This window comes from Bidens hawaiensis, unplaced genomic scaffold (assembly GCF_021521415.1).
Source record: "Bidens hawaiensis isolate Kalapana, Puna unplaced genomic scaffold, B.hawaiensis_p1.1 tig00003241_1, whole genome shotgun sequence".
In the NCBI taxonomy this organism is placed as follows: Eukaryota; Viridiplantae; Streptophyta; class Magnoliopsida; order Asterales; family Asteraceae; genus Bidens; species Bidens hawaiensis.
In genome coordinates this window covers 1,425,502-1,450,842 of record NW_027491177.1, presented here as the reverse complement: position 1 = coordinate 1,450,842, position 25,341 = coordinate 1,425,502, and the positions used below count along the sequence as shown (strand labels likewise).

Here is a 25,341-nt window from a genome sequence, read left to right as displayed (position 1 = left end):
CGATTTTCTAATCGACCTCATTCCCATGCCTCTTGGAAGTTTTGATATTATTTTTGGTATGGACTGGCTCTCGCAAAATCGCGCCGAAGTAATCTGCGCCAAGAAATTGATTCGCATTCCTCGGGAAAATGGTCAAGATCTTCATATCTACGGCGAGAAACCATCTAACGGCCTTAAACTTATGTCATGCTCTGAAGCCCGAAGACTTTTGCGGAAGAAATGTGTAGCGTTCTTAGCTAATGTGGTCAAACCCGATGAAGGAAAGAAGAAACTTTCTGAAATCCCTATCGTGCGTGACTTTCCTGAAGTCTTTCCCGATGATCTTTCTGGTTTACCTCCCGCTCGGGAAGTCGAGTTTCGTATTGATCTTGTCCCTGGTGCATCCCCTGTAGCCAAATCTCCTTATCGTCTTGCACCCGCTGAGATGCAAGAATTAGCAAGTCAACTTCAAGAGTTGACCGATAAAGAATTCATTCGCCCTAGCTCTTCGCCATGGGGTGCTCCGGTGTTGTTCGTTAAAAAGAAAGACGGTTCGTTTCGCATGTGTATCGATTACCGCGAGCTGAACAAGCTCACCATTAAGAACCGGTATCCCTTACCGCGTATTGACGACCTCTTTGACCAACTCCAAGGTGCCACTTGTTTCTCCAAGATCGATCTCCGTTCTGGCTATCACTAGTTGCGTATCCGCGAAGAGGATATTCCCAAGACTGCCTTTCGAACCCGCTACGGTCATTTTGAATTCTTGGTCATGCCCTTCGGTTTAACCAACGCACCCGCTGTCTTCATGGATCTAATGAACCGGGTGTGTAGGCCTTTCTTGGACCGATTCGTGATCGTGTTTATCGATGACGTTCTGGTGTATTCTAAATCCAAGACCGAGCATGAACAACATCTTCAGTTGGTGTTGCAAAAGCTTCAAACCGAGCAACTCTATGCCAAACTCTCCAAGTGTGAGTTTTGGTCGGATGAAGTACATGTGACATCTGCCCCGATCCGACCCGACCCAGGTACCCGTTTCTCTGACCCGATCTCTTTCTTTTATGATTTAATATTTATACTTATATTTTACTTTTAATAATAATATATATTTTCCTTCCCGCCTCTTTCTCTCTCTTTCTTTCCGCCGTCCCGTCCCTCTCCTCTCTTTCCGCCTTCTTTTCCCTCTTGTCGCCGTCCCGCCCTTACGCCTTGTTTCCCTCTTTTTCTTCTAACTCTTTGCTTGTCCTTTGTTCCTTCCCGCCTAAGGTTGTCTGCGCAGCTCCACGCGCCAGACCCCTTACAAGGAATCCTGCGTGAAGACTACCTGTTTCAGCGATACGCGAAACGAACTCTTCTCGCAGCGCGCTAAGAATTGTAATTCTTCTCGCAGCGCGCTAAGAACGGTAGTTCTTCCCGCGACGCGCTAAGGATTGTAGTTCTTCTCGCAGCGCGCTAAGAATCGTAGTTCATCCCTCGACGCGCGAAGAATTATAGTTCTTCCCGCGGCGCGCTAGGAATTTTAGTTCCTCCCGCGGCGCGCTAAGAAATGTGATTCTTCCCGCGGCGCGCTTAGAAATGTAGTTCTTCCCGCGACGCGTTAAGGTTGGTTCTGTCTGCCTTCGCGCTCGCGCTCTCTTGACCTTCTGTGTCTGCCTTCGCGCTCGAGCCTTCTCGCGCTAAACCCTTTGAGTTTTCTTCTGTTTAATCTAGCCGTTTGCTTTTGTGTTGTCTTATCTTTTGTGCTGTTGACCTAATCTGCTTTATGTCTGAAAAGTTACTTTCGGCGCAGCATGCGCACCAACCCCATTGGTTGGCAGAAAAAGTGACTGACATTATCTTTTGAGATCTGCTTTTGCCATGCTTGACCAGTACCTTTAACTGACCTGCCCATGCCTTTTTACTGTTCCCTGTCAGCTTTTTCTCTTTTTCCCTGCTGCCATATCTTTTGATATCTTTTGCTTTTGGAATCTTTTACTTTTTGAGATCTTTTTCCCCTTTTCTAGGGATTGTGTTCCCTAGGGTTTCTCTATAAATAATAATAATATTTTCCTAACACTACACACACAAAACACTTAATCTCTCCTGTTCTCCTTGCTCTCTCTGCCGCCTCCCTCTCTGCCTCCGTCTTCCTCCCTGTTCTGTCCTGCTCTTCCGGTAATATATATATATTATATATAATAATTTACTTATTAATTATGCTAACTTATAATCAAGACTTAAAACAGATCGTTAAAACAATAATCTTTAACTATAGGTTAACTTGTGCTTGTTTAAAGTTGGTTCTTGCTTTATCTTACACCGCATCGTTTATCAAGTGAGTAATCTCGTACCTAATCCCTTTTTGCTTTTAATGTTTTGGGATGTTCATGTGTTCATACAAACTTGAGTCTTAAACTTGTTTATGAACTTTAGTCGCGCAGTATCCCATGTGTTGAGGACGTTTACTTGGCTGTTTATTTGTATGTGTGTATCATTAACCGCTTTGTTCGGCCTATTCCGCAGTTTTCATGGATCCATTAGATGAACACGGGAGACCTATCGTTTACGGTTTTCTTTGTTTACACTTGCACAGATGTTTTCTCGTTTTTGTGCTCAATTGGGAGCACGGATTGAACTATGAACTATGAGCTATGATCTATCTAGGCTTGATCACAATCTGATTGCACCCTTGTTAAACACCAGACATACACGTGTTGCGCGCAGATTTATTGTAATCTATGTATTGTATTAAACTTGATTTCTCACCAACACGCAAGTGTTTGACGTTTATTTTAACACATGTTCAGGTTTGCAGTAGCTGTTTTGGAGCTTGTGGACACATAGGACGTTTTTACTTTTGGACCTAGATTAAAATGTATCAAGACAAGTTATTGCTGTTCGAATATTATGATTTATAATATATTGATTTATGATGATTTATGTTATCTTACTTTTACTTTGCGCGTGCGCGAATGAATGTATTTATTAAATATTGACACCCAATAGTGTCACGAGTAATGAAACAATATGTGGCGCCCCGATGTATAATCCGCCTTTGGTCGGGGTGTTACAGATTGGTATCAGAGCTCGTTGACTTTAGGATAGGTGGTTAGACGTAACGGCCTAGAATACCTAAGAGTCCCTTCTCGCGCATGAGAGAAATCTCATGTTTGCGCGCTTATTGTTAATTACTCGTTATTTATAAGTATGCTCGCGCTTGCGCAGTATATGATTTTATGATTTATTTCGCGATATTTCGACTTTTGCTGAATTTCGATTTTTATTGATTTTTCTTGCATATTCGTTTGTTGGGATTTGAAAATCCGAAAAGTCATGGTGATACATGAATAGTTGATTTTCAATTTCCATTTATGATTATGTTCTGAGGTTGGAGACTTGAAAAGTCATGGTGATACATGAATTGTCAACCTCCAATACTCATTTTCTTGTATGTTTTATATTGAAGATTGAAAAGTCATGGTGATACATGAATCGTCAATCTCCAATACTCGTTTGCTCGTATATTTTAAATTGGGAATTCGGAAAGTCATGGTGATACATGAATTGTCGATTCTTGATTCGAATTCGTTACCTTTATTAAGTCTGCATTTAGGGTCATTTATTTTACTTTAACTTTTGACAGTAACTGACTCCGTGAAACCAAGCTTTTCGAGGTTATACTTTGCGATAAAACTAAGATATTAACTAAAATTAAAATTTTTATAGAATGCCTCCGCTATCTCGCCGATTTCAGAGAAGAGAAGCCTCGCGCATGCGTAGACAGCAACGTTCCCAGGAAATGGCCGCCGCGATAGCCCAAGCCTTGAGCCAAAACAATACCTCCAGTTATAACATTAAGTCCTTTAACGCGGGTAACCCTCCAAAGTTCACAGGGCTTGAAGGAGCCACCGTGATGCTCCAATGGCTCGAGAAGATTGAAAACACTTTCCTCCACACCCAATGCCCCTCAGACAGACGAACCCTATATGCTTCCAGTGTCCTGGAATCTAGAGCGCTTACATGGTGGAATGGAGTAGCTCATGCGCGTGGCGCAGAAACTGCTTCTAGCATGCTCTGGGAGGAATTTAAGGAGATTCTGACGCGAGAATTCTGCCCTCCCAACGAAGTTAAGCGCCTGGAGGAAGAATTTTGGAATCTTAAGCAGTACAGTGGAGAAGCGCGCGAGTACGCGACGCGCTTCCACGAGCTAAGCTTACTGGTCCCTCACCTTGTTACCCCTTCACGCCGAGCCATAGAGAAATTCCTTGGGGGTCTCCCCATGGAAATTCAAGATTCTGTATGGGCCAGAAACCCAGTAACCCTCTCTGACGCCATCGAGTTGGCCGCTGTGCTCAGCGACAACCATGTCAGAGCAGGAACCCTGTTCCTGCGGGGAACTGAGAAAACCAAACCCACCAAGACTGCCCCTGAACCAACAGAAACCAAACCTGAACCCTCAAACCGTAACAACCTCAAGCGCAGGCGCAAGGCCTATGCGCTTACCAACCCGCCCATTGTCCAGCAACCCATCTACCAACCTCCAGTTTACGCGCCTAACCCTCTGTCAGCCTACCCAACACCTCCTGTAGTCCATAACTATGCCTTAACCAATCCCGCACTCCCTGCCCCGCCACCTAAGAAACCTTACATAGGAAATCAACCCTTTTGCCCAACCTGTAGACTTCACCACCCAACCCAAACCCCGTGTCGACAATGTAACCGATGTGGCCGCGTTGGTCACTCTGCCGAATACTGTAGAGTCCCTCTCGCCAACCCAATTGCGCCAACACCACCAGTCTACCCGCAGAATCCACAACCAACCTACCAAAACCCACGACCCAGATCGTGCTTTAACTGCGGTGATCCCAGTCATTTCCGGAACGCATGCCCGAGACTACAAGTGCAAATCACACAAGCGAATCCGGTGAACCAGATTTCGAACCAAGTGACGCGTGGACGAGCTTTTAACATAACCGCGCACCAAGCGCAAGCGAATAATGACGTAGTTAATGGTACATTTTTGCTTAACGGATTTTATGCTTCTGTACTTTTTGATACTGGCGCCGATCGAAGTTTTATCTCTCGCGCCTTCGAGCAGAAGCTTGCGCGACCGCGCAGCGATTTAAAAGAAGATTTTTCAGTTGAATTGGCTAACGGCGAAACTGTTTTAATTAACTCTGTGATTAAAGATTGCACGCTTAACCTTAACGAAAACGATTTTCTGATCGACCTCATCCCCATGCCTCTTGGGAGCTTTGATGTTATCATTGGTATGGACTGGCTCTCGAATAATCGCGCCGAAGTTATTTGCGCCAAGAAGTTGATTCGCATTCCTCGAGAAAATGGTGATCTTCACATCTACGGCGAAAAACCCTCCAGTGGTCTTAAGCTTATGTCTTGCGCCGAAGCCCAAAGACTCATGCGGAAGAAGCGTATTGCATTTTTAGCCCATGTGGTCAAACCTGCTGAAGAAAAGAAGCTTCGCGATATCCCCGTTGTGCGTGATTTCCCTGAAGTTTTTCCTGATGATCTTCCTGGTATCCCTCCCGCTCGTGAAGTCGAGTTCCGTATTGATCTTGTCCCTGGTGCTTCCCCCGTAGCTAAATCTCCTTACCGTCTTACGCCCGCTGAGATGCAAGAATTGGCAAGCCAACTTCAAGAGTTGACTGCTAAAGGATTCATTCGCCCTAGCTCTTCGCCCTGGGGTGCTCCGGTGTTGTTCGTTAAAAAGAAAGATGGATCGTTTCGCATGTGTATTGATTACCGCGAGTTGAACAAACTCACCATTAAGAACCGGTATCCCTTACCGCGTATTGACGACCTCTTTGACCAACTCCAAGGTGCCTCTTGTTTTTCCAAGATTGATCTCTGCTCTGGCTATCACCAGTTGCGCATCCGCGATGAAGATGTTCCGAAGACTGCTTTTCGAACTCGTTATGGCCATTTTGAATTCTTGGTCATGTCCTTCGGTTTAACCAACGCACCCGCCGTTTTCATGGATCTAATGAATCGGGTGTGTAGGCCTTTCTTGGATAAATTCATGATCGTGTTTATCGATGATGTTCTGGTGTATTCTAAGACCAAGGCCGAGCATGAGCAACATCTCCGGTTGGTGTTGCAGAAGCTTCGAACCGAGCAGCTCTATGCTAAGCTTTCCAAGTGTGAATTCTGGTCTGATGAAGTACAGTTTCTTGGTCATGTTGTAAACAAGATGGGTATCCATGTCGACCCATCCAAGATTGAAGCAATCAAGAACTGGTTGACGCCATCCACTCCTTCTGAGATCCGTTCCTTTCTGGGCTTAGCTGGTTATTACCGGCGCTTCATTTCGAACTTCTCGAAGATCGCTTTGCCTTTAACAGCTCTAACGCACAAAGGTAAACCATATATTTGGGGCTCGAAGCAAGAAGAAGCCTTTCTAACGCTCAAGCGTTCGTTGTGTGAAGCTCCTGTCCTTGCGCTACCTGAGGGTAACGATGATTTTGTCGTGTACTGCGATGCCTCCAACCAAGGTCTCGGTTGTGTTCTTATGCAACGAGGCAAGGTTATCGCTTACGCATCAAGGCAACTTAAGGTTCACGAAAAGAATTATACAACTCACGACCTCGAACTTGGTGCAGTTGTTTTTGCCTTGAAAATCTGGAGACACTACCTTTATGGTACTAAGTGTATCCTCTACACTGACCATAAAAGCCTTCAGCATATCTTTGATCAGAAGGAACTTAACATGAGGCAACGCCGATGGAACGAACTCATCAGCGATTACGATTGTGAGATCCGGTATCATCCTGGTAAGGCTAATGTGGTAGCCGATGCGCTCAGCCGAAAACCCTGCCAGCTTAACTGTATCTTGCCGCGCACGCATCTTCACTTTGCGCCGATTCAAAGCAACCTTGAATCGCGTATTCGTGACGCGCAGCGCGCATCCATCAGTAATGGTAACCTTCGCGCCGAGTTAGCGTGTGGCGCGGAAGCGCACTTTGTCCCTAATCTGAGTGGAATTCTCTGCTATCTTAATCGCATCTGGATTCCCTTTGATGAGAATCTTCGCGCTGATATCCTGAGTGAAGCGCACAAATCTCGGTATTCTATTCATCCTGGCGCTGATAAGATGTACAAGGATTTGCGCATTACTTATTGGTGGCCCGGTATGAAAAAGGATATTGCTGTGTTCGTAGCTAGATGTCTGACTTGTTCTAAAGTGAAAGCTGAACACCAACGCCCATCTGGTTTGCTCGAACAACCAGAAATTCCTACGTGGAAATGGGAATGTGTAGCGATGTACCTATTGTGCATGCGCTTGCATTCTTGCACCATGTGTCAAAGGTATTTGTAACATCCTGAAATTTCTAAAATAATATTAATTATATTACTTAATAATAGAGGGAAAGTTTACTCGGGTTATCGGGAAATAAATAAATAGAGTAGGAGTTGGTATGGGTCGGGCTAGTGTTGGGTAATGGATATGGGTTATGGACTTGGGTTATGAAAGAAGGAAGGAGAGTCCATGGGCTTAAGCCCATGATCCCTAAATATAAATACCATGGCATTAATCACCATTTAATCCTCATTCTCACACATTCCATACACCACCAAAACACACAACACCATCTTATAACCCGAACCAAGATTCGAAGGCGAAAACCCGAGCTTGTTGGTGCTGAAACGTCGTGACGGACCAAAACAACATCAAGGCTTAACCGTGTTCGTAGTTCGACTCGTTCAAGGTACGTTTATAGTTAGAAATCGTTCGTATAGGTTCGGTTTGATTTGAGAAATGATAGATCTGAGTTTGTATGGTAAAAACGAATCCAACAAAGCTAAACTTACTGAAAATGGTTATGATTTGATGGGTTAATCGATTGATAAAAAGAACCCATAACCTATATGCCTAAATCGCACCCTTTAAAATGGTTGGGGTTTGTAGGCGCTGGTCAGACGATTCTGTGGATACCTACATCGAGTTATTTGGTTAAGAAACGAAGGATTTAAGAGCGAACAGTACCTGCAGCTGATGAACTTCGCCTGCAAGCTAAGTTCGCCTGATGAACTTCGCCTGCAAAGCTAAGTTCGCCTGATGACAACTTCGCCTAAAGCTAAGTTCGTCTGATGACAACTTCGCCTAAAGCTAAGTTCGCCTGATGACAACTTCGCCTAAAGCTAAGTTCGCCTAAGGTTTAACTTCGCCTAAAGTCAAGTTCGATTAGAAAATAGATTAAAAACGATAAGTAAAAGTAAGCTAATACTAGCCCACCAGATTAGATCAGAATACGTGTAACTTATACAGTCAGCCGAGCTCAGTTAAAGAAGGGATTTACAACTATCAGAGGAAGAAGCAGAGTTCAGGTGAGTTTCTAGCCCCATTCCTTGTTATGTTTTCGGGGCTGTGTGCATACTCGATGTGTTGTTAATACATTTATCCTAAGTGATAAGTGTATGCCATATGTGATATATGTGACAACTGCCCAAATCCGACCCGACCCAGGTACCCGTTTTCGAATCCGATTCTTTTTATAATTTAAAATTTGATTATTAATCTTTGTAAATTTAACATTAAATAAATTATATTTTTATATTACTTACTAATAATAATAATTTCTTGTCGCTGTCCCGGCTCTTTCTCTTTCTTGTCGCCATCCCGCCTCTTTCTTTTTCTTGTCGCCATCCCGCCTCTTCTTCTCTCTTGTCGCCGTCCCGCCTCTTTTTCTCTTTTGTCGCCGTCCCGCCTCCCTTTTTCTCTCTTGTCGCCGTCCCGCCCCTCTGCTTAACCCTTAAGCCTTGAAACCCTTTTAACTCTTTGCTTGTCCTTTGGTTCTTCCCGCCTAAGGATGTCTGCGCAGCTCCACGCTCCACACTCCTTACAAGGAAGCCTGCGCGAAGACCAGCTGTTCCTGCGAAACGCGAGGCGAACTGTTCCCGCAGCGCGCTAAGAAAGGTAGCTCTTCCCGCGGCGCGCTAAGGATTGTAGTTCTTCCCGCGGCGCGCTAAGAATGGTAGTTCTTCCCGCGGCGCGCTAAGGATTGTAGTTCTTCCCGCGGCGCGCTAAGAATGGTAGTTCTTCCCGCGGCGCGCTAAGGATTGTAGTTCTTCCCGTGAGGCGCTAAGAATTGTAGTTCTTCCCGCGGCGCGCTAAGGATTGTAGTTCTTCCCGCGGCGCGCTAAGAATGGTAGTTCTTCCCGCGACGCGCTAAGGATTGTTCTCTGTCTGCCTTCGCCCTCGCGCACGCTCGAGTCTTCTCGCGCTAGACCTTAAGTCTTTTCTTCTGTTTAGGTCAGCTTGTATGTTTTTGAAATATCTTATCTTTTGTTTGAGCACTGTAGGTCAGTTCCGACATCTGTCCGAAAAGCCACTTTCGGCGCAGCATGCGCACCAATCCTATTGGTTGACAGAAAAAGTGACTGACATAATCTTTTGAAATCTTCTTTTGCATGTCTTGAACAGTGTTTTATCTGACACCTCCCATGCTTTACCTGTAACCTGTCAGCTTTTCCTCATCCCCTGCAGCTGCCGGCATATCTTTTGATATCTTTTGCTTTTGTTTTCTTGTGCTTTTTAATATCTTTTGCTTGATTTGATAAGATCTTTTCCTCCTTTTAAGGGATTGTGTTCCCTTGGGTTTTTCCTATAAATTAAGCTAATTTCTTGTTTATTAACACTACACACACTACACTTAAACACTCCCCAAAACCCCTCTCTCTTTGCTCTCTGCCGTAGTTCTTCAGCGACGCCTCCAACTCCTCTCTTTGCCTCCTTCTTCTCTTCTGTTCTGCCCAGATTCTCGGTAAATAATTAATATATAATTTTTCCTTTTAAATAATTTGTTTAAGTGACTTACTGCATATATTCAAGACATAGAAACCAATCGTTAAACCAATAACCTCTTATTTATAGGTTAACTTGTGCTTGTTTAAAAGTTGGTTCTTGCATTATCTTTCAACGCACCGTTTACAAGTGAGTAATCTCGTACTTAATCCCCTTTTATTTTTAATGTTTTGGGATGTTCATGTGTTCGTACAACTTGAGTCTTAAACTTGTTTATGAAATTTATGTGCGCAAAACCCCATGTGTTATGGACGTTTACTTGGCTGTTTATTTGTATGTGTGAATCATTAACCGCTTTGTTCGGCCTATTCCGAAGTTTTCATGGATCCATTAGATGAACACGGGAGACCTATCGTTTACGGTTTTCTTGTTTTGTTTACACATGCACGTATGATTATTTGTTTTTGTGCTCGATTGGGAGCACGGATTGAACTATGAGCTATGATCTATTTAGGCTTGATCACAATCTGATTACACCCTATGTTAAACCCCAGTTAAGCACATGTTGCGCGCAGTGTTTGTTATTATCTATTTATATCTATTAAACTTGATTTCTCACCGACACGCAAGTGTTGACGTTTTATTTTAACACATGTTCAGGTTTGCTGTAGCTGCTTTTGGGAATCTCAAGGACACGTAGGATGTTTTCTTTTTCTTTGGACCTAGATTAAAATGTAACAAGACAAATTATGTTATTTAAATATTTTAAGTTATAATATGATTTATGTTACTTTATGTCGTGTTCAGCGCGTGCGCAATGAAATGTATTTATTAAATATTGACACCCAAATAGTGTCGCGAGTAATGAAACAATACGTGGCGCCCCGATGTATAATCCGCCATCGGTCGGGGTGTTACACTATATGTGATGGATATGAATGATTGCTTGTCGGTACGCGAACGATCTTCGGATATTGCGCGTACTGTCAGGTTAAAAATAAAGGTACGAATATTATATATCGAAGATGTATGAATATTACACATGAATACTTGTCGGGGCGTGAACGATCTTCGGATATTGCACGTATCGACAAGGGGTATGATTGTTAAATGAATGATGTAAAGAACGCCTAGAGTGTTCTTATGCTATAATGTAATTATTGTATATGTGGAGTATGTGTATACAGGTACACGAATGGTATGTGAGTTCTACGTTCGACATAGTAAGTTAGGATGGCAAATCCCTCTAGCTTCTGTCGGACATAGACTCGGCTAGTAATGGCGTAGTTAAGGACTGCGGGCCTTATACGTAATATAGATGATAGATGTAAACGTAGATAGGAATTAGGTTGCAACATAGGGAAGGACTGTGGACCTTGTACGTGTTGTGGTAGCATAGGGGAGGACTGCGGACCTCGTACGTGCTATGAATTAGGTTGCAACATAAGGAAGGATTGTGGACCTTGTACGTGTTGTGGTAGCATAGGGGAGGACTGCGGACCTCGTACGTGCTATGAATTAGGTTGCAACATAGGGAAGGACTGTGGACCTTGTACGTGTTGTGGTAGCATAGGGGAGGACTGCGGACCTCGTACGTGCTATGAATTAGGTTGCAACATAGGGAAGGACTGTGGACCTTGTACGTGTTGTGGTAGCATAGGGGAGGACCGCGGACCTCGTACGTGCTATGAAATAGGTTGCAACATAGGGAAGGACTGTGGACCTTGTACGTGTTGTGGATGTAAGATGGTATAGGGAAGGACTGCGGACCTTGCACGTACCATGAATGGTGAACATAGGTAAGGACTGCGGACCTTTTACGTGTTCACGACCTTGAGTACAGGTATAGACGGCGGACTATGAACGTACTCTCGGTAGACTGAGGTTAGTGATTGTAGATATGTATGTATGTATGGTAGTAAGTATGTATGTAGAACAGAAGGGTAACAAGTTAAGTATGGATATGTATCTTCGGATATGTATATATGTGTATGTATTGTATGACGTCCGATTAACTAGAACTCACTCAGCGTAGCTGACTTTTAGTATGCACGCAGGTGAGTAGGATGAGGCAGCTCGCTTGAGGAGACACGTGGCACCGAATAAGAGGCTGGCATCGGAAGACTCAAGACATTTAAGTTTAATGTTTCGTTTATCTTGAAAGACAAAATGATGTTTTAAGACAAGACGTGTTTTGTTATGAAATGTTTTATGAAAGCTTTTATATTCCGTGAATGTTTTAATTAACTCTGATATTTAGAACTGCGTTTATGAGTAAATCCAACACGAAAGTAGGGTTACCGGTAACGGGGCCTTACAGTATTCTCTCTTAAGCAAGGATCCTAAAAATACAATCGTGCGCATATACAGTCAATCATCACTAATGCCATAAATTTAAACATGCACATACACTCATCAATGTTAAGTCTAAACTTACACAAAATATTTGGAACCTGAGTTAGCACTTTGGATCAAGAGTGTTCTTCCAAAAATGCCACAAGTACCACTATATTGTAGTTTTAGTTCATGAACTTGATAATAATTTGATTGAATAAATGTTGTCTAAATAAGTATGTTATGAGAAAAATGCTTCGCTGCTAGTCATCAAGAGGGTTGTCAAATTAAAAACACTCAGTACACACAATAAATTGGGTGTAAACCCCATCTTATTAAGTCAGTGTTATAAAATAATTCTCTCATGTTTTGGTAAGTCATTGTAACCCACTACCCCTCAAATGAGTAATTGATCAATTATGAGTCATTAAACAAACAACCTTTTATCTCAAGATTCTAGTTTTCTAGAGAGATTCGATATGTTTGGATCACCGTATCCGATATAAGAATTATCGATACCTAAACATCCCTTTACGTGTTTGTGTGTTGAAACGAGTTATGAATTAGTGATATTGATGGAACAAACTTTACACCTTAAATAACAGGAGTCAAATACTGTATTGTCATTTATAACTTAAATAAGCGTTGAAAATGATTAATAAGCGAGTCCATCTTTGGCATCTTTCGAGTTTTGTCAACTAGCCTCAAGCATTATATGTTTAATGATAATACTAGAGTGAAAATGCACGACATTAGATTTACATAGGACATGATTTAAGACAGTACTATCGAAGGAAAAAAGTAAGTTATGAAAGAAAAACGGATACACAACATGACTCTATGGTTGGTAATGATGACCCATTGACTCGTTTGATAATGTTACCATATTAGGCTAAACAGTAACAACTGTCTTAAATGGGCTTAGAAGTTTATAAGCTAAAGTCTAAACAAGGTCCAAGTACAGGTCCTATGTTAAAAATGTGGTGATGAAAAATTTCACAATATATAACATTTTTCTTATAGGCAATACTACTATACAATATTATTTTTTTAACGAATAATGAATAGAAGCGCGGCTACCTTGGGTAACCAAATAGCAAAAGACGACCTTGTATGTCTGCGATCGCAGACAAAAGTAGGCAACCCAAGCCCACCATCTCTTGTTCCGAGGAAAACTTGCCGCTTGAAGGCCAACAGTGACGAAAGCCAATTGAGATTGGATTCGAATTTAAGACATTGCAGCCTCCAACATAAATATTCATTTCCCCTCCCATGCCCAGTTGAATTAAAACTATTGACTCCTCTACAATATTATGTGCAATTTAATTTTTAGTTAGTATATTATTATCTTTGCATGAGTGGCCTTTTATTTTATTAAGTGTCTCGTTTATAATTGTTTTCATTTGCCAAAGCCCAAATGTATTTCTAAAATTTAAATTACACATAATAAGGTGATTAAACTATTTTAACAATATAGTACTTATTATTACTTTCTAGTTTTTGAACTAGAATAAGTATTATTACATTATATTATTTTTTATAATATAATTATATGATAGTTTAAAGCTGTAATTTACTCTAGTTATTTGTATGTTTAGTAGATTAATTTGTTTATACCGGATCCCATCCATCGTCTATAGTTATCATTTTAATTCAAATGACGGGTCTATTCAGTTATGCTAATTATTGCCAAACAACATGTGGCATTTATTTTATATATATATTGACTTACTTATTATGCATACATTGACTTATTTCATCACTTATCTATTTCATTTGTATTATCGCACTATATCAAACAAAACGTACAATAAACCATTTGTCCCATATTGCTCAATTATTTGATTCACTAGGTCACATGGTTAGTATCATATACGATCAAAGCGATTCATCTTTATGATCCAACTATTCTTGTCTTTACACACTTTGTTATATGACAAGATTCAAGAAGACGCAATTATCACACGTCTCATAGTGCTGTAAAATATTTGTTTGATCGAGCATTGAAACTTGATATTTGAGTCTTAGGCTTGACGTATCTTCACACAAGCGTTACTTTTTTGAATCGCTTAAGAGAGTTGTTATATTTTTAGTTTTGTCTTTAGCAAAGTTATCTATAAAATTGGAACTAGTGAGTTAGATGATTGATTGTTTTATAATTTAAAAAATTTAAGAGTTGAGCGCATATGAGTAATATGAAATTTAAGGAATAATTATAGATACTAACTTTTACAAAGTAGTTATTACATCGAAACAAACAGAAGACAAACAAGCAACAAATTACGCATATGAGTAATATTAAATGAAAATATCTGTATTTACACTAGAACCAACATAAATACCAATATTGAGTTTAATGTTATATAAGTTACACACACAAAAAATATTGAGTAATCCAACCCAAAAAGCCCATATTCTAATCCGCAAGTAGTTTCATGCTATCCTGAATGGGTGTTCGATATTCGTCTTTAAACAGAATATGAAACCGAACCAAAGCACTAAAAATTGTATACGGGTTTTGTTTAAGCTTTTAATCGAATCTCAAAAGTAATGGATTCTTGAAATGAGCTTAGAACTTTTCATCCCATCACATTGGAAAAAAAACTAATTTACCTCATAAGTTACTAGAGGTTCTTGATTAGTTCATTTTTAATTCAGAATATATAACTACCTACAAATTACATGAGTTTTGATGCTCTTATTTGTAACGATCCTTCAAACTCATTTCAATGGTTATACAACTTAAATTCACAAATTCGAAGTCCATATTTGTCAAATTCTTACAATTTATTCTTAACTTTTAAGTACACAAAAAACCCCTAATGAACTATTGAGGATGCAATTTGAATTTTTTTTTATTATTTTTTTTGCCATATAATGAGAACAATTCATGTTATTTTTAGTTAATGATCATAGAAAAGGTTGAGAAAAACAAATTTGACAAACCTAAAAAGCCATAAATCACAAATGTAAACCAATAATCAAATCTAATTCATTATTGTAAAGACGAGTAGTACTGTTAAGCTCAATTGTGATGTCAAGTATAATTATCATTTCCTCGAAGAAAACTAAAGAGTGTTGTAGATCAATGAAGAATGAAGAGAGAACAATGAAAAATACATTGAATTGTTTTGTTGTGCATGTATTAGCAAGAAGAGAAGGAAAATATACATGTTACACTTACATAAGTATACAATGAAGGGGCACAAATTCTTGGAAATTAATACATCCCTTAAAAATGACTTCTATTTGATACTTTATCTAGACACACAAGGGTTATGCACTTTTGGGTGTTTTTTCTTTACCGGGCTTGTAGCTTTAGGTCTTGAAGCCCCTAGGTCATCTGAAACTCTTGTACAAGTATTATATGGAAAATTGGAAATGTATATTGAAAACTAAAACCTAATTGTTACGTTAAGACCGACACAAAAATCATACTCACCATTGAAAGTCGTCGATATGAACAATTATTTAACATAAACTTGACATTAATCTTACTTAGATCAATTATTAGCGTTGATATATAGCTTTATGATAATAACTGAGATGAATGATGACACAAGTGTTTCCAAATCTGGATTTAGGAATAGAGTGATCAAAACAAAGAGAGTTGTTTGGTCTTGTGACCAAGCTCAAACGATGAAGTATATAGAATATGCATAGAGCTAGCGCTTCCCCGTGTGTTATATTGTATCAAGCTATACTGTTTTTAAAACTTGAGAACTGGAGAACTATATAAAATACTTGTACATGGTGCATTAAAATTAATCAAAGTAGCGAGGGATAAGAGAAAGTGTGATGGTTATGTAAACCATGAGTGTATTATACGTGTCGCATTGTCAACATTATTTAATTTCTGATTTAAACATCTCCAAATAATGCTATTTGGTCTGAAATAGATACGTCATTATTTTGGTCCGTTGTTTAAGTTGATCAAAACCGTTAATTAGAAAACAATCTAAGGACCATTACGGTAACTTACACATTTGTTTGTTCTAACGTTTTTAAATGTTTTCCATCGTTGTTCCATCTTTTGGTTCTCCTCGGACGTCCTCCCTTGAATAGCCTAGCTAGGAATCCACCACCAATCTACGCCGGTGATTGGTGGCTGGAAACAACGACCCACGGCTTAATCGGTGGTGCCTGCGTGGATATATTGAATCGGATTTCATATGTGCATGCATTCACGTTCAAACACATGCATACATAATATTATTGACGTTGGTTTAGGCTTCAGCAAGTCGATCATATTCATATATTTCGACATCATTTCTCAATCAGGTAAGTTTCTCGTTGTTTAGAATTAATCGGAATCCGATTCTAGAATTGGATTCCAAATTATATATGCAAATGAAAAACGTTCAGCTTGGAATTTATTATTTTGATAACTATTGTTTCAATAAAAATTCATTAGAATTTTAATTTTCAGAATTTCACATGTGAAATTCGCAATGGCGATTTCTGGATCAATTGGTCACTACTCTCGTTTTTTAGTTATCGAAATTCACACAAAAATCATATATATGAAGTTGTGTCAATTTGAAAATTCGGGAGAATTACCATTGTTTCATGACTCTCAGATTATCCAAGCGTTGTGTTTTACGAATTCCCAACAAGGAATTGAATCGTCGAATAATATACACATTAATACATGTCGATTCATTTCTATTTGGTCATGACTCGTGAACATAGAGTTTATGATTGCAATTGCGTTGATCATCATTCGACAGGTGAACACTTGAAATCTGAAGAAAACAAACAAGTCATGGAAAATAGCCACGAAGAAGTCGCCAACAAAACCAAACCTGTACCTCCTCCATTATCTGCTCCAACAACAAAATTCATCAATCAACGAAAATGTTGCAGTCTGAACAAAAACAGGCCAACATTGATAGGAAGAAATTGTACCATCTCTCAAGCTAGGGGACCATGGGACTGTCTTTTTGATGAAGCTTACAGAGCAGATGTTGAGATTCTTACCGACACCGATTCCATCATCTATGCTCATGCTAGTATTCTTGTAAGTTTAATTATTTATATACAAATATTCTTCCATGTAAAGTTTAGCTTCCTTTTGATTGATTCCATTCTTTCAGGGTATTGCATCTCCTGTTTTCAGAAGCATGTTTAAGAAATCGAGACGCAAGCATGACATTTCGATTAATGGTGTCCCACCAGAAGCTGTTCGCATTTTTATGCGCTTCTTGTACTCTTCATGGTATATGAAATATAGACTTTATTGCAACTTATATCTATATCGTTATGTTTTATTTATTGTCTTGTTGTAGCTATGAAGAAGCGCAAATGGAGGAACATATATTGTCCCTTTTGGTGCTTTCGCATGCGTTTGCAGTACCGCAACTGAAACAAGAGTGCGAGTACCAACTCGAACATAGATTGCTGAACATGGAAAATGTGGTTGATGTGTTTCAGCTATCAGTGTTGTGTGATGCTCCTAGGCTTACAATCATTTGCCAGCGGTTCGTGTTAATGTGCTTCCAAGGAGTGTCTTTTTCTGCAGGATGGAAGGCCATGAAAACAAGTCATCCACATATTGAAAAGAAGCTTCTTGAATCTCTAAAGTTTGAAGACCATGTAAGCATATACACGTTCGATAATGTTGAATTGATTTGTTGATATGATTGTGTTATTAATATCTAAATTTGGTTATATAGAGGCAAAAAGAGAAGATGAGAAAGTTGAATGAGAGGAAAGTTTATCTTGAGTTATATGAGGCAATGGAAGCACTTGTTCATATATGCAGAGACGGTCGTAAGCCACATGACCGAGAAGCTTGCAGGTATGAAGCTAACAAAGGGCTTGAATCTCTTCTTCAACATTTCTGTGGATGCAAGTTGAGAGTTGCTGGTGGCTGTCCTCATTGCAAGAGAATGAAGCAGCTTTTGGAGTTGCATTCGCGAATCTGTGCTGATTCTGATGTTTGCAGGGTTCCTTTATGCAAGTGCGTCGCGTTATCATAATAATAATAATGCTAGTAACAAAAATTAAAAATACCATGGTTGATATTATTAATAACATTTTACTTGTTTGAGAATAGGAAGTTGAAGCAGAGGATGATGAAAGAAAAGAAGAACAAGAAAAAGAATAAGGATGATGTGAAGTTGAAGATACTGGCGAAGAAAATAATGAGAACGAAGAGTATTACGGGAGCTCCATATTTCACGTTGGCATCATTATGAGGACGAGGGTTAGCAACGGGTATAGTAATAGAATAAAATTTGCAACTGTTGTCGTTTTGTATCCATAATCATACACAAGAACACAAGTATAGTGTATATCTTGTTCTTGCATTTATTGTACAGCTGTATGTACACTGAAATCTTCATGAGTCAGGACGAAATATTGAGGAAGTCTAATACTTCTAATCTATGCACCAAATTGACTAATCATGTATGTCGTCTACTCGTCTGTCCTACGATGTTTTGTGATTGTATAAAGAAGTAAAAGCAATGATAATTATATGAGTATCATATCAGTATATCACATATAGAGCAATTTGTAGCTCAGTGATTGAACAACCATAGCGGCGTGTACAAATTGGTAAGGTAAAACTGAATGCGACTGACTAGACCGAATGGAGTACATGTTATATGTAGATCTAGTAAATTCAAAGTCTGACACGAGCATAGGACCCTGGCTGACCGGCTCTCCATCAATTCATTCGTTGCACACCTGGAATAAAGAGTTGCAAATCGTGCGAGGTTCTTACCAAGACATCATTGTGTCGGTTTCTTCCACTCGTGTCACAATGCATATCATACTGCCTATTTATAAAAGGTTGTTGACCCTAACGGGCCACCCTTGTCTTGGACTGGCGGAATTTGGGCCAACTTGTGTTAGGATGGCTCATCAACAATGTTGAGACTATTAGTACGATCTTCTCATCACTCTCGAACTGCTATTAGAACGACCTTAACAACCAAAGATAGGTCAGCTCATTTACTACACACCTACTTACTATTCTCATTTAATACAAACAACCAAAAGGCACTTGTTGTCATGCTAGAGTGAGGTTAATGAATAAGTTCACGCTTAGCGTTACGACTTACGAGGCTAGTTTGTAATTTATCCTTGAGCAAAGAAGATTACTTAATGGTGTGAAGTTCTCAAGCTTTGCCTGGAGAGGTTATTTGTACTAACATTATATTTGGACTTTTGGTTTGGTGGTTTATAATAACTTTTTTACATATTGGATTCAGGCATTAAAAGTGTACATATTTACAGAGGGTTGGAATGATAATTGAATAAACCTATTTCCATCATGTATTTGTCAACAAATCCCAGCTAACAAAGATCGGGCACGACCTACGCCACCTCTTCGTGCTATATTTTATACGTAAATCGAGATGGGGATGTAAATAGAAATATAACCCGAGGTTAGGCGTATAGGCGCACGAAAAAACCTGTTTGGACCTGCCAACCAGGTTTTTAACCCGGCCCACTACACAAAAAAAAAAACCAAAACCGGTTTGGCTCAAACTGGTTAGGACCCGACCTGACCCGCCAATTCGTGTACCAATTTGTAGTCTAGTTCCCTCAAACCGGCTTGGAACCTACCCGGTTTGAATTGCTTGCCAAAAAAAACCATTTTTACCCAAACCAAATTTAACCCAATCCAAACTGGTTTGATCGGGATGAACATTCTTGCCTCCAAACTGCTTTTAAACCCGATCCGGTTTCTTCCAAACAGGTTTTGACCTGGCCTTGACTAACCCGAACCGAGTACATGTGTAGGTTCGCGGAGGCCATGGTTCAATCACCCATTTATCAGGGCAAGGGCCTAAGCCTAAGAAGACCAAAATTCTGGCTTAAGCCATTGTATAACTTTGGGCTCAAACAGACCTACAACCTACAGGGTCTGGGTTTTCTTTTGAGTCTGAGTCAACCTTGGGTCTGGCCCGTTTACTCATCTCTAGGTCCAAAGACTATGTACTGTTTTAAACCCCTGAACAGAACAACAACAGTAGCTTAAGCTCCGTCGCAAAACCCTACATCATTTCAGTTTCAAAGAACATCGTAAAATCATACTATTAGTATAAGTTCTTTCATTGCCATTACTGTATGAAGCTTGCATTAATATTTTATTAGCTTCAATCAGCCCTCACTCGCTCGTCTGTCTGTTACCTATATGATATGTTCTAATGACAGTGCCATTTTATCACTCACCAGGTCTATGGTAAGTCATCTCAATCTTGCACATTTTGTTCTTAATATAATAATTATAGGTGCTAATAATTCTAACAATTTAAACATACTCTTTTACTTTTGTACTCAAGTATACCACTTTAGGATAATTAATTAAACAAAACTTAACACCATCTTTAATCTTTAGACTTCCATTAGACTTTAGTCAAAATATAGCTCTAATTTTGGTATTGGGTGAAGTTATATTTGATCTTTAAAGGTGTTTAAGAGACAAGATTTATAACATAATTTAAGTACAGTAGTGACCCCTGAAAAAGACAAAAAAATTAGTATTAAGTTGAGCACTACATGCTAAGAAAAATAATGCTCTACTAAACTTCAAATTATACCTTAATAAACATTAACATTATTTTCTGTTAAGAATGTATACAAGGAAACAAGATTACTTCTATTATCAAGTATATGTATTCTATACCAGTTAAAAACATCCATCTTCTTCATCATTTGGACTCACTCTCATGATTTCAAAATATAGCAAGATAAACCTATTTTGTACAAGCTGCTGCATTTCACGGAGAAGAATACGCGCTCTCATCATCAGAACTTATATTATGACGCACGTTATATCTATCCAAAACCGGTAACGATGCAGTGGGAGCGATCCTGAACGATCTTGCCGAACCCATCACGGTTCTATCCTGCATTTGACCGACCTCCTTGCAAACCCGATCCAATATCCCTAGAAAATCCCTTACAATCATAAATATTCTGAACGGTTGTACTCCTTCGCGTGCAGTATCACCATGAAAATACTCAGTCACGTCTCTTACAGACGCCAACGCCTTCCTTTCGTCAATCTTGATTTTTGCAATTTCGATTTCCGCTTCTTTTAAAAACTTTTTCATCGACTCAAAAAACATTCCTTGCGTGTCGGCCTTTTCATGACCCGTTATTCTGATCTTTTGAAGCCCGATTTCAAGCTTTGTCACGTACCCGCTTAGCACATCTGAATCCATTCCCGCTGCCTTTTTAACATTGCTTAATTCTCTACTCAACCCGCCGACAACTTGCAGCCCTTGATTCTTGAAACTGTTGTTTTTAGCTTCATGATCTGAGTATTCTGATCTTATAATTTCTTGAACTACAAAGTGGAGTAATGTGGTTTTGCCATCGGTTCCTTTTATATCCACTAGTTTTAAAAGCGTGTCGAGTTTAAAAGCTGTGGCTTCACCACGATTAGTACCGACATTCATTCGGTTACCCGTTCTTAACACAGCTTCAAGAAGCTTAAGAAACAGACGACTGTTCTTTAGCTCCTCACTTGCATCCTGATAGATATTTTTATACACAATGACCGAGTGAACAAAATAGAAAATACTTGATTTATGAAATGAAATACCTCTAGTGTTAAAAAGGAAGTCCTGAGGTATTTAACTTCTGTATCAAAGTTTGCTCTGTAAAGCATGGCTTCAACTCTTTTGAATGCAAATGGTATATCAAGTATCGCCTTTAGAAACCGCTCTGCAGACCCGAGTTTCGACACGTCACCTTTATAATCTCTAAGTTTGATCTCTTCTTCTTTGGTTGGAGCCATCTTTACCAGTGTTTCTAATAGCTCTGCACCTAACCCTTCTGGATTCCCTGTTATAAACCCAATACAATACACTTGTTAAACTAAAGTCTAAAAGTAACAAATTTATAAAAGTTGCATAATTTGTAACTAATTTACCATCTAGAAGTGCATCGGCTACTTCATCTCGGGTTACATTTAATGCTCTTAGTAGAATGGCTATGTTTTGTGACTTCTTTGGATCTAAGACTCGGTTTTCCTTTACGACTGGAGGTAGAACCGATCGACGGGGCTCTTCTTTTTTTGCAGGGCCACCCGAGTTGCATCCGAATAGGGATTCCATCATGTCCTCATTTAATCTAGGGAAATCATACATATTGAGCATTAATGTTTTGACTAAATGTCTAAATGATGTGTGTTTCAGTGTGTGTATACTTACTGGAAGGAGCTTGATTTTAACTGATCCCAAACGGTTGCTCTATCGGAAGTCGCCCGCACTTTGTCCCAGTGTAGAGGCTTCAGCTTCGGTTTCAACCCGTCTGCATCATCAGCTTCAACACCATTGTTTGTAACATTCTCTAACGGCGTTTCCTTGATTATCCCCGGGATCACTTTAGGACTAAGGCTTCTTGATTCCGACATTGCCTGTTGTTGAGTGAAAGCCGGTTTCATAGGAGATACTCTCATCTTCTGCTGCGGTGGCATTGCTGGTGGCATCGGTGGTGGTGGAGGCGGAGGTGGCGGTGGTGGAGTTGGTTTAGATTTGTTTGGAGTCTGCGCTGCGAATTCGGTCCTTTGGGGACTATACGTTATCGCTAATGGCTGATTCGATGGGGGAGATAGAGGCGGCCGTGGTGGCTGCTTGGTTGAAACATCCGGGGAAGACGAAACCGAAAGCCTAGACCTCGGTGAAGTTCTTTTCGAATGAGGAACCGGGCTAGTCGAGCGTCGTGGTTGGATCACCAAACTCCTACTATTACCATTGCCATTACCATTAACACTACCATTACTCGGATTAATCTTTGATTTTCGAATCGAATGCCCGTCTTCGGTACTGGCATTTGATCCATGAGGGGTGTAAAAATCATGGGTTTCGTGGCTTTCGTCATCCGAAGAAGACGAAGACATTGCGGGTGGAGGCGGTGGTGGTGGTTGGGGTTTATGTAACGGTGGGAGGGGTTGAAGATCAGGGCTGGGTCGGTACCGGTCCAAGGCCTTGACAGAAGCCAGTTTATGATAAGGCGAATGATTAGGTGGTGCATTGGTGGGTTCAGTGACAGATCTCGGTGGCTCAACGGTCCCAATGTATAGAAAACTAGACGGTGGCATATTATCTTCACTATCCTCATTCTCATTCATATTATTATTATTAATATTATTATTTCTCCTGCGTGAATGCACCAGCTTTTGCGTGTCACCGGCGTGTTTCACTTTGTGTTTGTAGACGTAAAACGCTAATGCTGATAGCATACCCAGAGTAACAATTCCAACTGAAATGGCAACAGCTATTTTTTTGGCGGGTTTGGTGGGTGGTTGTGGGGCAATGGGGTGGTTGTTGGTGGTGTCGGCGCCGACGGCACCTGGTGTCGGTGGTGGTGGTGGGGTTTGGGTTGGTTGGGCATTTGGGTTTTCGTTGAAGAATGGTTGGTCGGGTGTGGTGGTGGTGTCAGGTGGTGATGGTGGTGGTGGTTCGGAGGTGACCGGGAAAAGTGGCTGGTGGAGGATTCTTCGTTGGGTTGGGTGGGCTGAGGAGAGTAAGGTTAGAAACGATAGAGATAGGATAAAAAGGAGTTTCATGGTGTTGGTGGTGTTTGTTGTTGCTAATGTTGTTTCTTCACGCAATTCATGTTATCCGGGTGGCTTTGTTTTCTCGTCTCGTCTTGTCATTAACATTAGCAAGTGTGTGTGTGTGTGTGTGTGAGAGAGAGGGAGTAAAAATAATAATACTAAATAATATTAGAAAGAAGAAGAAGAAGAATTTGTGAAGCTTCTTTGATCTGCAACGCAAGATCTGGATGGTAGCTATGTTTTTTTCTTTATGGTAGGTGGGTACAAGTGATTGCAGCTGGGGTTAACTGCATTTGGGAATATTTGTTCTGGAATAAGGGGAAATTAATGGTTGGACTTTATTGGATGGATTTATGGTGTGGATGGTAATGGAAAAACTCACCTTTTATTATTATTATTATTATTATTTTTAAATATTAAATTGGAATTATAATTTATAAAAGCTTTTAATTAAACCACCAACTATGGTTTTAAAGAATGACAAACAAAATAGATCACAGACCAGTTTTACTTGTTTGACGGTTTAAACCTTTGTTATATTTTTGTAAAAGTTATTAGCTTGTATTTAAATATTTTTTCATGATTATATTATAAGTGCTTAAATCAGATAAAACTTAAATAAAAGTAAATATAAATAACGAAAAATTAAACAACTGTTCTTTCTTTCACTATGGACGAACTGTGAAAACCAGCATACCGTTAAGATCTTACTGTTTGGAATTTGGATACAAAACAAGGAAAGTGAATGTTTTGTTGGTTTCAACAATTTATTTATAAGCACTTATTTGATTAGATTTACTTGTTGGGTAGGGTGAACAATATGGCACATTGTATCGAATATATATTAATTAATGGCATTTATGAATCATGAATTAAGGATATTTACTAAAGCGTGTTGATATCCAACTTTTTAATTAACTAGATTAAGAGACTCGGTAATCTGTTTTTACCTTAAATTAATTAGTGGGTGTATTTATGTTATATTATTGAATGATGGTGAGGTCGTTTTTGAAGTGTCACGTGAAATGCAATAGGCACCGACTGTCTCTTTTGTGGTACATGGCCACGTCACTTTAAGCATCTTACCTTTGCTTTTCTCCTTTGCCAACCCACAATTCCTTCCCCTCGGGATACACAATCAAAATCACCTGCTCATAATATAACGTCTTGTCTTCTTTTAAAATTAAGGGGCGTTTATATATATATTCACTTATCACATATATCCTCCTTTTTAAACATAAAAATTATCAAATTTACCTATTTTGATTTATTATTTATTTTAAAATAAATTATACAATGACAAGTTTACCCTTTTACCTATATCTTCTACACAAGATGGATAGCAGTTCAAAACAACAAACAAATCAACAGGTGACCGTACACCTCCATGGCTCCATGCCTACCATCGTTAACCTGATGCGTTCAATTAAACGATTACCACCAACCTATCAAGTGGCTTTAGGTTCGCCGGAAAACATCAAGCTTGGCGGAAAAACCCTATGCGCCGCCGTCTCCGCTAGTTGTCTTCTTCGGTCTCATCATCCCGCCATCGTCAGAACACCCCCATCATCGATAATCGTGTAACGTCATCTCTGTTCTTCATCCGTCGTTGCCGCCAGTGACGTGGCAACATCCGTCCGTCTATCTTTGTTTGCGTCGCGGGAAACGAAGGCAAACCGAGTTTATGTTGGAATTGAACATTAGAACATCAGAAAACCCATTGCTTGCGATATGAAAACCCGTATAATAATTAACAAAA

The 25,341-nt window shown here is 39.8% G+C and overlaps 2 protein-coding genes across 2 annotated transcripts; one reads left to right on the top strand and one right to left on the bottom strand.

Moving 5' to 3' along the window:
• Positions 1-16,805: 16,805 nt before the first annotated feature.
• LOC143622705 (BTB/POZ and TAZ domain-containing protein 4-like) lies at positions 16,806-18,413 on the top strand. The gene is made up of 5 exons (XM_077093773.1): positions 16,806-17,078; positions 17,155-17,276; positions 17,347-17,653; positions 17,734-18,020; positions 18,117-18,413. Exons 1-5 carry the CDS (start codon positions 16,824-16,826, stop codon positions 18,256-18,258), a joined length of 1,113 nt encoding a protein of 370 aa, XP_076949888.1. The 5' UTR covers positions 16,806-16,823; the 3' UTR covers positions 18,259-18,413.
• A 2,014-nt stretch (positions 18,414-20,427) lies between these two features.
• LOC143622746 (formin-like protein 6) lies at positions 20,428-23,649 on the bottom strand. The gene is made up of 4 exons (XM_077093809.1): positions 22,234-23,649; positions 21,954-22,153; positions 21,624-21,865; positions 20,428-21,552 (listed from the first exon to the last, which is right to left on the bottom strand). Exons 1-4 carry the CDS (start codon positions 23,589-23,591, stop codon positions 20,794-20,796), a joined length of 2,559 nt encoding a protein of 852 aa, XP_076949924.1. The 5' UTR covers positions 23,592-23,649; the 3' UTR covers positions 20,428-20,793.
• Between the last annotated feature and the right edge of the window lie 1,692 nt (positions 23,650-25,341).

What these genes read in the sequence shown, in the direction of transcription:
- LOC143622746 (XM_077093809.1), bottom strand. Translation starts at nt 23,591, where the DNA reads ATGAAACTCCTTTTTATCCTATCTCTATCGTTTCTAACCTTACTCTCC. An exon ending in TTAAAATCAAGCTCCTTCCA is followed by an intron (nt 22,154 to 22,233) that starts GTAAGTATACAC and finishes TGATTTCCCTAG; the next exon opens with ATTAAATGAGGACATGATGG. An exon ending in AGCCGATGCACTTCTAGATG is followed by an intron (nt 21,866 to 21,953) that starts GTAAATTAGTTA and finishes GGTTTATAACAG; the next exon opens with GGAATCCAGAAGGGTTAGGT.
- LOC143622705 (XM_077093773.1), top strand. Translation starts at nt 16,824, where the DNA reads ATGGAAAATAGCCACGAAGAAGTCGCCAACAAAACCAAACCTGTACCT. An exon ending in ATGCTCATGCTAGTATTCTT is followed by an intron (nt 17,079 to 17,154) that starts GTAAGTTTAATT and finishes CCATTCTTTCAG; the next exon opens with GGTATTGCATCTCCTGTTTT. An exon ending in CGCTTCTTGTACTCTTCATG is followed by an intron (nt 17,277 to 17,346) that starts GTATATGAAATA and finishes GTCTTGTTGTAG; the next exon opens with CTATGAAGAAGCGCAAATGG.